The sequence below is a fragment of the Spermophilus citellus genome, assembly GCF_964194105.1.
Source record: "Spermophilus citellus genome assembly, chromosome: 6".
NCBI classification, from domain to species: Eukaryota; Metazoa; Chordata; class Mammalia; order Rodentia; family Sciuridae; genus Spermophilus; species Spermophilus citellus.
The window spans coordinates 29,684,597-29,700,638 of NC_138187.1; the positions used below are offsets into that span (position 1 = coordinate 29,684,597).

At 45.8% G+C, this 16,042-nt stretch overlaps 1 protein-coding gene across 5 annotated transcripts in view; it reads right to left on the reverse strand.

Annotated features, from left to right (window-relative positions):
• Positions 1-16,042, reverse strand: part of COL26A1 (collagen type XXVI alpha 1 chain) — a 128,038-nt gene that overhangs the window by 65,812 nt on the left and 46,184 nt on the right. For 4 of the 5 annotated variants that reach the window (XM_081299450.1, XM_081299448.1, XM_081299451.1 and 1 more), the window contains exon 3: positions 10,662-10,765. In XM_081299450.1, coding sequence (XP_081155576.1) covers positions 10,662-10,765 — 104 coding nt within the window. The remainder of the gene's footprint in view (positions 1-10,661; positions 10,766-16,042) is intronic. The other variant, XM_081299449.1, reaches the window with a different exon arrangement.

A 16,042-nucleotide genomic window follows, 5' to 3' on the forward strand; every position in this document is an offset into this window, starting at 1 on the left:
TAAATAGTGGAGAGGATGTGGCAAATTAAAACCTTCACACCTTGCTGGTGGGAATGTAAAATGGTGCAGCCACTATGAAAATGGTTTTGCATCCAGGCATGATGGCACATGCCTGTAATCTCAGCAGCTCGGGAGGTTGAGGCAAGAGGATCACAAGTTCAAAGCCAGACTCAGCAAATTACCAAGGCACTAAGCAGCTGAGTGAGACCCTGTCTTGAAATAAAAATAATAAATAAATAAAAGGGCTGGGGATGTGGCTCAGTGGTTAAGCACCCCTGGGTTTAATACTCAGTACCAAAAAGAAAATAGTTTTGCAGTTCTTCAACAAGTTAAGCATAGAATGACCATATCATCCTTCCATTCCAACCCTGAGTGTACAAACAAAATAATTGAAAACAGGTGTTCAAACAAAACTTTGTCCATGAATGTTCATAGCAGCACTATTCATAAAGTTAAAGGGTGAAATAACCCAAAGGCACATGAGTTGATGAATGGATAAACAGAAGATGGCCTTCCCATGCCACAGCATGGATGGACCTTCCAAACTCGAAGCTCAGTTAAAGAAGCTGGTCACAGCAGCCACATACCCTGTGACTCTATTTCCATGAAAAAGCCAGAATAGGAAAATCCACTGATACAAAAAGCTCATTTGTGAGAGCCAGGGGCCGATGGGTAGTGGGGATGAAGGGTGACTGCCCAGTGGTAAGATGAATACATCCTAGAATTGGTTGGATAATGGTCACAAAACCATGCAAATCTGCTTACTACCACTGATGGATGCATATTAAGATGGTAAAATTTGCATTGTGTGCTTATAATAAATAAATAAAAATTAAGGTCAAATAGATACTCAAGTATTTTTATGCTGAAATAATTCATTTCAAGTAGATCTGCACTGCAAAAAAAAAAATGCTGAAAGAACTTCTTGGAGCTTAGGGGTTAGGATATCAGAGGAAGGCTCAGAGCACTGGGAAGAAATAAAGGTCACCGGCAATGACAACTGGAGATTAAATAGAAGGGATTCCCTCCCTCCTTTCACTTCTTTAGAAGACACTGGACTATTTAATACATAAATTGTAACCATTGTTTTAATCAGCTTTTCATTGCTGTGACCCAAAGACCTGACAAGAACAAGGCAGAGGAGGAAAAGTTTATTGGTGCTCACAGTTTCAGAGGTCACAGCCCATAGATGGCCAACTCCACTGCTTTGGGCCCTGGGTGAGACAGCACATCATGGCAGAAGATCATCATGCTGGAAGAGGGAAGAAGCTCAGGACGTGGCAACCAGGAAGTACAGCGAGCTCCCCTCAGCAGGGACAAACCTAAGGAACATCCCAGGGACCTGCTTCTCCCAGCCACATGCTACTTGTCTACAGTTACTACCCAGCTAATTCATATCCATAGGTTCATGCACTGATCAGGCTAAGGCTGTCATAACCCAATTATTTCACCTCTACACTTTCTTGCACTGTCTCACATATGAGCTTTTGGGGGACACCTCATATCTAAACTATAACAATACCAAATTGTGAAATTTACACTCTATTTACATTTGAAATATATAGCAACAATGACACAAAAGAATGTGGGGGGTGGGCATATGGAATTGTACTATAATTTCCACTTAACCTGAAAGAGTCCTATATATATCTAAATTTATCATAATGAAGGATGCATATAATAATTCCTGGGAAAATTACTATAAAACAATACAGAGAAGTACAACGAAAAAAAAATCGATCATGGAAAGATGCAATTTTCGCTTCCAGTCCTGTTAGGTTAATTCACAGTAAACTTGTTTTCCCACTGTGAAGAACCAAAAATTGGACAAAATTTGAAAAAAAAAAAGCTTTTACATATTTGATAAGAGGCAAGCAGAACAGTGATTGATAAGAGAAAGAGAAGCCGGGTGCAGTGGTGCATGCCTGTAATCCCAGCAGCTGGGGAGGCTGAGGCAGGAGGATCATGAGTTCAAAGCCAGCCTCAGCAATGGTGAGGTGCCAAGCAACTCAGTGAGACCCTGTTTCTAAATAAAATACAAAATAGGGCTGGGGATGTGGTTCAGTGGTCAAGTGCCCCTGAGTTCAGTCCCTGGAACCGAAGAAAGAGAGAAGGAGAAGAAACAAGATGAGTTTGGAGACACCTCCTGAACCTGAGCATGTGGCCAGAGAACTAGGTAGAACATAGTGATACCTCTGAACTGAAGAAAAGGGACTTGTGGCCAGGGAGGTGGAGGCAAATGTGGTGAGCAGAATAGCAGACAGAAGAGAATTAGGAAGAAAGAGAATCCCACAAATCTGTATAGGGTCAAAACTTATTGAACTGTATGTTTCTGATGTGTCAGGCATATGTATATAAAAAGAGGTATGTAGATTAAACCTCCATAAAAATGATTTTAAAATGCATAAACAATTGTTAAGGTAAGAACAGAAAACATGTGTAGCCTTAAGTCTACTGAAGAAAATTAATTCATTACCAAAAACTTCCCATCAAAGAAAACTATAGGTCCAGATGATTTAATTGTTAATTCTATAAAATATTTAAAGAAAAAGCAATAACAATTTACATCCCCCAAAAAATGCTCTCAGAAAACATAGAAAGAAGGATTCTTTTTATGAGACTAGTCTGTGACTTATAACCAAAACTGACAATGACATTACAAGGAAAGAAAATCATAGATAAATATCAGATACAGAAAAGAGGATTTAAAAGGTCCGTTTACTATTCCAAAACCAATATAATTTGCCACACTAACATAATAAAGGATTATAAAAACATACGACCATCTCAATATAGATGGAGAAGAAGCATTCAACAGGATTCAGCACTTATTTGTGGTCAAAACACTTAACAAACTAAAAGTAGAAGAGAATGTTATCACCCAGCAAATAACTCATAAGAAAAATCTGCTGCTGGGATAATAGTTAACAGAGAAATATTGAGCACACCCCCATGATCAGAAAGGAGGCAAGTGTATCTGTTTTCACCACCTCTATTAAACATTTTCCTAGAAGTTCTAGCCAGTTCAATATGGCAAGAAAAAGAAATTAAATAGGTATAAAGACTGGAAAGGAAGAAGCAAAAAATGCCTTTATTCACAGAAGACCTAATAATTTATGTAGAAAATCTGTTTTAGTGCCTCCCCCCCTCCCAGTACTGGGGATTGAAACTAGGACCTTACACATGGTAGGCAATTGCTTTACCACTGATCTATAACTGCAGCCCCTGAACAGGAAATCCAAAAAACAAGATAAATAAGCTACCAGTACTAATCAATGAACTCAGCAAAGTTTCAGATACAAGGTCGATATTTTAGACTCTAATATATTGCTATATACTAGCAACAATAACAACACCAAGAAAATCAAATTTTGAAAAGAAACCCATGTTTTGAAAAGCACCAAATGTATAAATATTCAGAAATGAATTTAATAAAACACAAGCAAATCACCTACTCTGAAAATTAAAAAACAAAGTTAAGAAAAATTAGAAGAGAGCTATACTATGTTCATGAATCAAAAGACTCTTTAGTAAGATATCCATTCTTGGGGCTGGGGTTGTGGCTCAGTGGTAGGGTGCTTGCCTCGAACATGTGAGGCACTGGGTTTGATCCTCAGCACCACATTAACTAAGTAAGTAAGTAAGTAAATAAATAAATAAATAAATGTATTGTGTTCATCTATAACTAAGAAAAAAATTTAAAAAGGTATCTATTCTCCCCAAATAGGTCTATAAGTTCATCAAAATCACAATTACGATCCCAACAGAATCTTTTCTATAGATATTAATAAACTGATTGTAATATTATGTAGAATTGCAATGGAATCAGAGTGCTCAAAAGAGTCTTTAAAAAGAAATTATAATCACATATAATTTTACCCATGAGAACAGCCAAAATTGAAAAGATTAACAACACCAAATGTTGGCAAGAATGGGATCAATTGAGACATACTTTATATGTGGGAATATAAGATGGAAAAATACCTTTGGAAAATAGTTTGGCTTTTTCAAATAAATTTAAACAACCAATTCAAAATGGGAACAGTCTTGAACAGACACTTCAGAAAATAGAAGAATAGATAGTAGAAGAAGAGCCAGTAAACACATCAAAAAAGATGCTCAACATCATTAGTCCTCAGGGAAATGCAAATTCAAAACACAATGATAAATCATTTCAATACCCACAAAAATGAATAAAATTAAAAAAGACTGATAGTTCCAAGAGTTGACAAGGAGGTGGGGCAATCAGAACTTAACAGCCGTTGGAAGATGCTGGTAGGAGTATAAAATAGTAAAAACCAAGCTGGGAAACAATCTGTCTTTTTCCTCTAAAGTTAGATCTAGACCTCAACCTGACAAAATAGAGATCACTAATCCAATAAAATAATACCCAGTAAAACAAAGGAATAAGCCACAGGTGTACATGTAAAACACGGAGCAATCTAAAAAACCATTTAGTGAAATAAACCATACATAAAAGAATACGATTCTAGAGAACTTTATGATTCTATGTATTCAACAACAGGCAAAGCTGATATGATAGAAATCAAATCTGGAATTCTTTGGAGTGGGAGTTTTCTGGAAGTGTATTCATTTACCAAAACTCATCAAATGCACACTCAACATTTGTGCATTTACGTGTACGTCAATTTTATCTCATTTTTCAGAAAAGTAACATTATTTTTTTTAAATGGAAGCAACTTAGGAATTTTATAATAGAGATTTAATTTAGTTCATAAATGATTACCCAAATCCTACAATTTGTAGAATTAGTACCCAAATTCTACAACCACCAAAAATGATGCTTCAAAGGCTCTCTGTTGGTAAGAAGAGGTGTTCAGGGTAACCTATGTGACAAAAGAAAAAAAGTTCCCAAACCACATTTACAGTACAAGTGACTTATAAGCACAGGAAAAGGGCTATTTTTCACCTAAGGGACGCTCCCAGTTACCTTGAGAGGGGTATGACAATTCCGGATGTTTCCATTTTTTATATACTGAACATGTACCGACGACCCTTAACTCCTTGACTTGTGATGGGGATATGTCCTGATAAACTTATTATAAGTTGAAAATATCACAAATAAAAAGTGCATTTAGTACACCTAACCTACTGGTCACCATGGCTTAGCCTGGCAACATGCCCAGGACACTTAGGTTAGCCCAAAGTTGGGAGAAATCATCTCACACAATAGCACATGCAATTTATTGAATATGTATATTTAAAAAAAAAAAAAGCTAGGCGCACACCTGTAACCCCAGTGGCTCGGGAGGCTGAGGCAGGAGGATCACAAGTTCAAAGCCAGCCTCAGCAACAGCAAGGCACTAAGCAACTCGGTGAGACCCTGTCTCTAAATAAAATACAAATTAGGGCTGGGGATGTGGCTCAGTGGTCAAGTACCCCTGAGTTCAATCCCCGGTAACCCCCCTCCAAAAAAAAATACCTCAAATGCTGGCTACCCACACATTGCACATTGTTGAGCCTCAGTTGTTCCTGCCCTGGTCACATGGCTGACTGAGAGCTGGGACTCACTGCCACAGACTCCAGCGCAAGGAGTGGTCTTATGGCAAATCCCTAGACCACGCAAGATGAGACCCAAATTCATAAGCACTGAGCGACAGTCCCAGTCTTCAAAGTAAGGTTTCTATGGAGCATGCCACTTTAATATCATCAAAAAAGTTGGAAAATTATTCTCATCACCATAAGTCAGGGATCATCTATACTTCCATTCATAATAAGGAAAAAATGATGCCTAGATACATAAACACAGATACAGCTGACTCTAATGGCACACAGTGTTATGTTCTACAAAGTCACAGCAAATACTGAGTTAGCAAATACTGAGTCAGCGAATACCGAATCTTAGAGTTGGACTTCTGAAAGTCCCCAGCTGCAACCTTCCTCGCCAGCTGACAGTTACAAACCTTATTGTGCGTGTGTTTCTGTTTAAAGGCTCCTCATTTAACACCTACTGTGGGTCCGCGGACTCTGACCTGGTGGCCAACAGCACCATCGTGATATCTGAACAAAGCTCAGCTCCTATAGGTCTTCTCCTCGAGCCCCCCCACACCTTCTTGTACTTAGGAACACCACATAAATCACCACGGAAAAGGACAAAATGTGGAGAACGTGTCACTAAACAGGCTGAGTAAAGGACACTCGTGTGTGAGAACTGGAGCAAGGAAGCAGGGGTCACATTGTTGGCCTCTTTGGGACACAGGTGGGGGGAGGGCTCCGTGTTTTCACTGTCTGTCCACGTCTGGGAGTGACCACTGGGAGCACTGAGTTGAGGGCCACAGATGCATTTTAGCAAATAGGTGAATGAGGATTTTCAAATCAGCATGGAGCTGATCTGTGAAGGGGATCATCCCCAGGCCCCAGACCTACACCCGGGTGTCCAGGGAGGAGTCACATCTGAACCATGGCAAACCTCACTGGGTGACTGGGTGGCCCCTCATCGCCCCTCAGGGTTTCCAAGAGAGGGTAGAAAGGACAGCAAACAGGAATGAAGGGGGCAGGGCCCCCAACAACCATGTTAGGAATGTACCCAAAGTCCTCTTATCGGTTCATGTTTGGAAATGTAAAATCTTTTTTTTTTGACCAGGGATTGAACCCAGGGGCACTCAACCACTGAGCCACATCCCCAGCCCTTTTTTATATTTTACTTAGAGACAGGGTCTCACTGAGTTGCTGAGGCCGGCAATCCTCGATCTTCCTGCCTCAGCCTCCCGGGGTGCTGGATTACAGGCGTGTGCCACGGCACCCGGCTGAATATAAAATCCTTCCAGGGGCTTCAGGAGCCCATCCCACACTCCACCCAGGCCCACAGGGGGGCCCCTGAATTCCTCAACTACCAACTCCCCCAGCTGGGGATGTCACGACCTCCGGGCCTCAGAGAGGCCATCCCCGTCCCCCATCCCGAGTTGGACACTTGACCCAAGGTGGGTGAGTCGGGAAGGTTCCTCAGCAGGGAGGGGCCTACCGTGGCTCTGAGGCTGAGAGGGGTAAGAGGGGCAGGCAAGTCCTCACAATTAGCCCACAAAACCCGCTGTGTCTGGAGCGTGTTGATGATCGACATAATGAGGTCTGTCAGATAAGAACTGTCTCCTGGAGGGGAACCAAGCCCCCAGGGGCCTTTCACAGTCCCACCCCTTGGCCCTGCCCCCTCTATGGGGTAGAGCAGGCCCACCACCCCACTTCCCCGGCTTCCTGTCCCCAGGCTCAGGGCCTCCGGAGCAGCAGCCGGGGTTGGGCTCCATGGTCCTCCCACCTGCCCAGAGTGACCTGCTGCCCTTAGCCATTCAGCCCCCAGTGATTATCCAAGATGGCCTAGCCTTCCACTGTCGTGGTAGGGCACCATCTCACGAGCCCACCCACGTGCCAGCCAGCACCTGGAAGACTGCCGCTGGGTCTGAGTTGTCATTCATTAGGAATTTCATACAGCAGGGACCCTGAGAAGTTGGATGTCAACCTCCACAAAACTGATGAGAATCCGGGGGTCTCGATGCAGTTGAGAGGATAACCCCAAAGTTCTGTGCCTAGCAGATCGAACTTGGTGACTTTTTTTTTTTTTAATATTCTTTTAGTTATCAATGGACCTTCATTTTTATTTTGATGTGGTGCTGAGGATCGAACCCAGGGCCTCACACATGCTAGGCCAGTGCTCCACCACTGAGCCACCACCCCAGCCCCAAACTTGGTGATCTTATTTAAGTTCCTTCTTTTATATTGGCTGACTTTAATCTTTTTTTTTTCTCTTTTTGCTGCAATAAGCCATAAACAATGGGCAGATGAGTAGACGGGAGGAAAGATGGTCAGGTAGGTAGGTGGAGGGATGGATTGGGGGGTAGATACCTTAGCTTCTCTGATCTTTCGAATCAGCTTTGATATACTGCTGGTTCCTTCAAAGAAAAGTCACTATCTGCTTCCATGAAATTTTTTTTTTTTTAAAGAGAGAGTGAGAGGGGGGAGAGAGAGAGAGAGAGAGAGAGAGAGAATTTTTAATATTTTTATTTATTTTTTTTAGTTCTCGGCGGACACAACATCTTTGTTGGTATGTGGTGCTGAGGATCGAACCCGGGCCGCACGCATGCCAGGCGAGCGCGCTACCGCTTGAGCCACATCCCCAGCCCTGCTTCCATGAAATTTATGATGTAAACATTTTGAGACGTGAAGACTTCCCTTGGTAGTTTGTTCATTGATTCAATAAAGAGAATCGAAAGAGGGGTTTTAAAGTAGGATGCCCCAGCCCCGCAGTGGTTTCTGGGGGAGAAGGAAGGGCCCCAGGTGAGCCAGGCAAGGTTGCTCTGAGAACTAGCCTGTCCTGCAGGGCGGGGTGACGTGGGGGGTGGCAGACAGGAGAACACGGGAGACGCTGGTGATATAGAGTGACGGGACTCGGGTGGAGTTCTGAGCCCTGGGAGCAGAGATGAGCCCAGGTCCTCCTGATGCCAAGAGAAGCCTCCAAAAATAGGCCTCCGTGGGAGGCGCCCAGAGGGGCCCACCCCACACTTTGCTGGGTGGTGCCAGGCACTGCTCCTGCTGTTGACCGTGGCAAAGGGCTTGGAAGTTACTTAACGGTAAAGTGAAAACCCTCCTAGAAACATCTGCCCCCTCACCCCTTGTGGAATCCGGACAGCAGGTCCTCTCTGTTCCCTTGGGGGACCAGACACCTCTGCCCATGGCCGTGGCACTAACAGGAAAGGCAGGTCCATGTCCTGCCCTGGAGAGTCTCAGGTGTCCATAGGAACCTGGTGGGAGCAGTGGTCATTCAGCACATGGGGTACGCTGGGTCCTGCCCACCTGGGAAGCCCACATCCTCACACCTGAAGCCCCCTCCTAAGTCCCCCTGAGGACTGGCCCCGGTCAGCTCTGTGCACCCCAACAAGCACAGACAGCTCCCCCATCCCAGGATCAGGAACCTCAAAACTCAGGAAGGGCCGCACCTGTGGGCCCCTTTATATCCAGCTCCTTCCTGACGCTCCACTCCGGGCCACGGGCCCTGGAAACATCACCATCATTATGACTATTGCCATTTCCCTTGCTGTCATCTGTAACCCAGTTTTAGGTCATTTACAATAAATGCACAGGCAGCATCAACCTAACTAGAGAAATGCATAAACCATTTTCAGCTACATGGCTACAAGTTTTTCTAACCTTCAGAAGGGGAGGTGTCTGGAGGCTCTCAGATTCCACCAGCCACAGATCAAAAAGATTCAGAAAAACAATCGCGTCTTTAGGGAACATGTACAGTCTTTTTTTCTGTGCAACCCAATAACTATTCGCGTAGCTTCAGGCATTATGAGCCTTGTAGGAAGATTTAAAGATACAGGGGGAGGGGTGGGGCCTCTGTGCATATACCGCCCCATTTAAATAAGACCAGAGCATCCAGGGATTTGGGAATCTGCAGAGGATCCTGTGAACAACCCCCACCCCATGGATCTAGGAATGACAGTTTACACATATTTTAAAACAGAAGTTAGGCCAGGCGCAGTGGTACACGCCTGTAATCCAGCGGCTCAGGAGCCTGAGGCAGGAGGATTCCCGAGTTCAAAGCCAGCCTCAGCAATGGCAAGGTGCTAAGCAACTCAGTGAGACCCTGTCTCTAAATAAACCACAGAATAAGGCTGGGGATGTGGCTCTGTGACCAAGTGCCCTTGAGTTCAATCCCCAGTACCAAAAAAATTTAAAAATAAACAATAATAAAACATAAGTTAGGAGCTGGGCATGGTGGCACACACCTGTAATCCCACTAACTCAGGAAGCTGAGGCAGGAAGATCTCCAGTTGGAGGCCAACCTGGGTAAGTTAGCAAGACCCTGCCTCAAAACACAAAATGAAAGGGGCTGGGGACATGGCTCTGTGGCAGAGTACCCGGGCTTCTATCAGTACAAAAAATATAATAATAATAAGTTAAATAATAAAAAAAATGAGACAATAATTTTGTCAGAAATTCCACATGGAGGATAACTATTGTCTCCAAATTCAAAACTGACCACTGGGCCTCCTTCCTGCTGGACCAACTCTATGGGGAACCAGGTGACCGTTTCCCTGTTGTGAGTGTGTCAGGGACCTGCCCTGCCGTCCACCTCTGACCCACCTGTGGCTCTTTTCAGGTCTCCTGGGCTCCAGAATCAGGCCGAGCTGGGGCCCCAGGGTTTGGGAAGGTGCTGGCCTGGCCCATTCATCCGTCCTCCCTCTGAGCACCCAGGACAGCTAGCTGAGGCCCATCTGCAGCAGTCCCCCAGGTCTCCTAGTGTTTGCCTCATTCTACAAAATCCGTGGCCTCAGCCTGGTGGCCCTGGTCTATATTTTCTTGGACCCATGTGCCCACCGTGCCTGCCCCAGGCCTGGGCTTGGTGGAGCCGGGGAGGCAAGAGGAGGCTGTAAATCCAACCCCTTTACCCAGCCCGGGCTCTGGAGGCTCCTCCAACTCTCACCTGGGTGGTACCCGCAGGACCCCCTCGTGCCCAGGGTAGGGTGAGCAGCTGCACCCTGGCTGGCCAGTCCAGAGTATTGGGTCAGTGTTGGGAAAATGAAAGAATTTCACGTTATAAACCACCTGTGGAAAGTGGAGGGCAGCGGGGAGCAACGTCTACGGCCCCCATGGCCCAGCCTGGCCATGCCCTGTCCCCCAGGTGCCCCGCACCCTGGCAGACTTACCCTCCTCACAGTTGCTCCCGGTAAAGCCAGGGCAGCACCTCCACTCCAGCGCCGTCACCGTGCGGTAGGACACCCTGTACGTGGGCCTGATGAGAGCCCTGTAACTAACACAAGGACAGTGTCACTGAGGCCTGCGCTCCTGCCCGCCTGCCTCCAATGCCTCCTGCAAAGATCGCCCAGGTGGCTTTTCCCACCCGAGGGTCTGGGAGGCTCCCTGGACAGTGGACCCATGGCCCTGGCTCTGTGCACGCCAGGTATGTGGCCCCAGGCAAATCACCACCCCTCTCTGTGTCAGCCGCCATCTAAAGGGTCTACAACTCTCCACATGTAGCCTCCTCTAGGGGGGCAATGCATATGACTGAGCAAGATATGAGTAGGGAAAAGGGTCAGACCATCAGGACCTGCAGAACTTCAACCACGCTCAACCCCCAACTCCACCCCTTTACCGATCGTTATTCCCTTTGCTTGATTCACCCAGTGAATACCTAAGGAGCGTCCTCTGGGGCTAGACTGCAGTCACAGACATAAAACAGTCATGCGGGTCACAGTGGCACTTGCCTGCAATCCCAGCAGCCCAGGAGGCTGAGGCAGGAGGATGACAAGTTCAAGGCCAGCCTTACCAACTTCATGAGGTCCTAAGCAATTTAGTGAGACCCTTCTCTTAAAACCAAAAGGGCTCAGTGGGTAAGTGCCCCTGGGTTCAATCCCTGGGACCAAAAATAAACCCCACGGTGCTCATTCTAGCAGAGACCCTCTGAAGCACAGCGGTGAGACCCTCCCAGCCATAAAAAAATGTTTCTGCTTTTAAAATTTTTTTAAAAAAACCTTAAAACATTTAAATTTAAAAATTTAAATAAAATTAATAAAAATTAATTTTTAAAAAAAAGAAGAAAAATCTCCTGGAAAATATTATGTAACCCCTGGTGGAGTTTCCCCCGACACCAGTTCAGAAATTCTCTCACAAATCAGTCTGATACTATTCTGTGAAACTCTCCAGAAGAGCGAGTGTGGACAGATGGACAGATTCCAGGGGGACCCTCGACTTCGCTCGGATCGTCATGACTGTGTTGCTGGATCGTGCGGCAAAATTTCCTCTTTAAAACAAAACTGCACGACCCCCAAAATTGAAATCTGCTGACCCGGAGCCCCCCATTGGGTGTAGGGAGAGATGACGGACTAACGGTGGCAGCCGCGTGCCTGCCCGGAGATGCCCTGGGAGCTGGGGACACGTCTGAAACCGGACTTCAGAAACCACAGCACAGATGGTGGAGAATCCCGTCGCGCTGGCTTCCCCCCAGGCCCCTCTGAGCTGTTCCACAGGTTCTTGGCAAAATAGCTCCAAGAGGCATCTTCTAGGGGACCTCAGAGGCCACTGTCACTGGGTACAGGTAGGGAAAGGACAGGAGCGGGGGACAGGAAGGCGTGGGAGAGCCACAGCACCAGGTCACCCCTTCTCAGCCAGGGACCTGGGGACGTGTGGTGGGTACATGAGCCTGGGTCCAAGGAGGGCAGTGACACGAGTGCTCCATAAACACGCTCACACGCACGCTCGCCAACGCTCTTACGCTCACATACACTCCTCACACTCACGATATGCAGGACACTCGTGTTCTTACACAAGCACCCGCTCTTGCACCAATACCCTCAGCTCACTCACACTGCGTCCACATTTGCTCACCTGTGGTTGCACACTTATGTGCACACCCTGTGCACACACTCATGCATGCACAATTCACATTCACACAATAAAATAAACACTCATGCACATGCATTAACACAACTCACCGCTCATGTTCACGCTCTCACGTGGCCACACACACTCACTTGCCCTCTTACACGCTCACACTAGCACACTCTCAGAACTTGCACACCCGTGCATCCTCCTCACGCTCACGCCCTGACTCGGGCCTGACAGGTCTCCCTGCTCCGTGGCAGGATTCTGATTCCGCCCCTAATTCACTGTGCTAACGTACACGGTGACCTCCCTGAGCCCCTGTCCTGATGAGGATACTGAGGGGACCCGGATGCCGGGGATGAGGCTTAGACAATAGAGAGGGTTGCTCGGACACAGATCTGAGTAGCCTCACGTGGCAGGGAGAGCATCCAGGCTGCTCAACCACATGCACCAGTCCTTCCAGGAGGGACAGACCCCTATGCCCTCTGTGTCACATGCTGTCACCCTCCAGCCCTTGGGTGATAGATAATGTGGCAATAATAATAGACAATGAAAAATAGATGTCCCTGAGCCCTCAGGGAGTGCCGGGCCCTAGGCTGAGTGGGCTACAGATGCTGATGCAGGTGGAGGCCATTGTTATCCATAACTTACGGATGAGGAGACGGAGGCACAAAGAGCTTAAGGAACTTTCTCAAAGTCACAAATGCCAAAAGGTGAGGGAATAAGAATCAGTCCAGGCAGAATCAGTCCCATGCCCAGTAACTTCAGTTTGTCTTTGTTCAGTGCAAAGGAACAATTTCTTTCCAATACACGTAGGAGGACCCCAATATTCCAAAAAAGCTCTATTACTGACCCTCCTTCTTGGGTTACAGCCCTGGTCTGTGCCCCTCCAGGACCCCAAGGCTGTGGAGGAAGCAGATGGACCACAAAGTGCAGGTGCTGGACCCACCAGTAGGTGGCGCTGCTCTACCAGCCCAGCGGGTCCAGGCTCAGCCTAGCAGACCCTTGGGTGCCACCAGGGTGCCCAAGACAGGTTCATCCTTGGTGGTCCATCTCCCAGTCTGAGCAAGAACCTGAGGGGCCTTTGCCTTCCTGCCTCCACAAAGAACTGGCTTGTGCTGTTGGGGTCCAGTTGGCAAACTTTCTAAAATGCTGATCCAGTTTGGTGACAGCTGTATCTACATGATTACCGCAGACTAAGGACCAAACCTTTCGGGTCAGATAACAAGGCACGGCCTACCTTCTGACCCTCACCTCCTTCCGCAGTCACCAGCCAGGGCTCCTACCACCGCCACACAACAGAAAGCCCAGGTGCCCTGTGCTCTTGCGGCCACCATTGCAAGTACAAGCTTCTCTGCCGACATTCTTGTTCAAGTCTTTATGAGAACACATTTCCATTTCTCTAGGGTATATGCTTAGGAACAGAACTGATGTGTTTCCTCCTGTGTGCTGCCTGAGAAAAATCTCACAGAGCCTTCAAGTTTGTCCCAGATGGCCCCTCCTTGGTGAAGCAACCCTGCCCCCTGACCAGAGTGGATGGCTTCTCTCTCCCTCCTCCCACACATGGGGTCCAGAGCTTGGTTACAATCCAACACTCGTGCATGCACCCAGCAAACACTTGCCAAGAGCCCGCTTTGAGCAGATCCCAGGAACACGAGAATGAGCAAGACAGGCACGTGCCAGAATACGAGGCTATTGGGGACAACCGACACACATCACATAATCGTGCAGGTGAACCTACATGATTGCACGCAGGGTAAGTGCCCTGAGGCAAAGTACTAAGTTCACTCCTCATTTTTATAGTGGATTTTCTCCTTGTTATTAAAATATAATGGGCATGCAGCCCAAAAGATAAACCCAGTGAGGATCTCAATGAGCCTCTAGCTATACGCACACCCACCAGAATTCCCACTCCTTGAAAAAGCCCCCTCACCCCACTTCTCCTGGCCCTAGAGGTAACCATTTTCTGACTTCTCTCATCATGAATTCATTTTGCCTGTTCAAGAACCTCTTATAAATGGAAAATTACAGTAGGTGCTCTTTTGCGTTGACCTTCTTTCACTCATCCATTAGGTCTGAGTTCCATCCATTCCATTAGATGGCGTGATATTTTATTCTTTTTTATTGCTGAATAATATTTCATTACATAAATAAGACAAATGATTGGATTATAATTTGCCCATTCTCCTGCTGATGGACATTTGGGTTGTTTCCAGATTTAAGCTATGATGAGCAAAGATGCTATGAACATTCTTGTACAAGTCTTTATGAGAATACATTTCTTTTTTTTTAATTTTTTATTTATTTTTTAGTTTTCGGCGGACACAGCATCTTTGTTTGTATGTGGTGCTGAGGATCGAACCCGGGCCACACATATGCCAGGTGAGCGCCCTACTGCTTGAGCCACATTCTCAGCCCCGAGAATACATTTCCATTTCTCTAGGGTATATGCTTAGGAACAGAACTGATGGTCCAGAGAATCAATTGCCACCCAACTTTAGTAGATATTATAAACAAGTTTCCAAAACCTGTTTTGGAAGCCAGAAATTGAGCAAAGCCCTCACCAGAAATGGAATTGGGCAGAACCTTACATGCCATTCAGCTTACAAGCCTTGCTGTAGTGGGTGAGAGTTCCAGTTGCTCCACATCCTTGCCAACATTTGATATTGTCAGTCACTTTCATTTTATCCATTCCTGGGCTTATGTAGTAATCTTTCATTATTGTTTTCATTTGCAATTCCTGATGACTAAATAAGGTTGAGTCCCTTTTTGTGTTTTCCATTTGGCTATCTTCAAGTCTTATGCCCACTTCTAAATTGGGTTTTGTATCTTTCCCTTCTTTGGTGTTTTATTGACTTGCATGACTTATCTTTTTTTATTTGTCGATTATGTATATAAGTATGTGAATATATAAGAAGAATATATTTAAAAGAACAGAAGTGAGCCATTCGTATATTTTAGATCTGCAGCTGTAGATTCAGCCAATGTGATTGAATATATTTCGGGGCGGGGGGTTGATTGCACCTGTACTGAGCATGTGCAGACTTCTTCTTGGTATCCTTGTAAAAAGACATCCAAGACAGGATCCTCTTTCTCTCAACCTGCACATACGCCAAAGGCTGTGTAAAGACACAGTGAGAAAGTGGCCATCTACAACTCAGGAAATGGAATCAAATGGAACCTTGATCTTGGACTTCCAGCCTCCAGAACTATGAGAAAATTAATGGCTCCCCAGTCTACGGCATTTTTATGGCAGCCTGATCCAACTAATATTAATCAGTAAATTAAACCAAAAAAATGTGTACACTGATGAGATAAATAAGAACAAATGAATGGAAAGTTATGCTATGTTGATGGACAGGAATACTCATGGTCATTAAGGGGTCCCTTCAGTACAAATGGATCTATAGATACACTGTAACCCTTATAAAAATCCTAGTGATTTTTTTTTAATTGACAAGGCAATTATAAAATCTAAGGGACCGCACAGGACGTGGAACAACCGGAGTCTGTGCTGGCGCTCACCGTGCTACAGCATCGGGAGGCAAAGGAACCAGCCATGGACCTCCGCCCCAGCCTCCAGGGGCTGCCCACCTGCCTCCCACCCCAGCTGAACCCAAGAAGTCATGAGGCTTCTCTGATTGTCTCAGGAGATGATTTTATTTTATTTTATTTTTTTAAAGAGAGAGTGAGAAAGAGAGAGAGA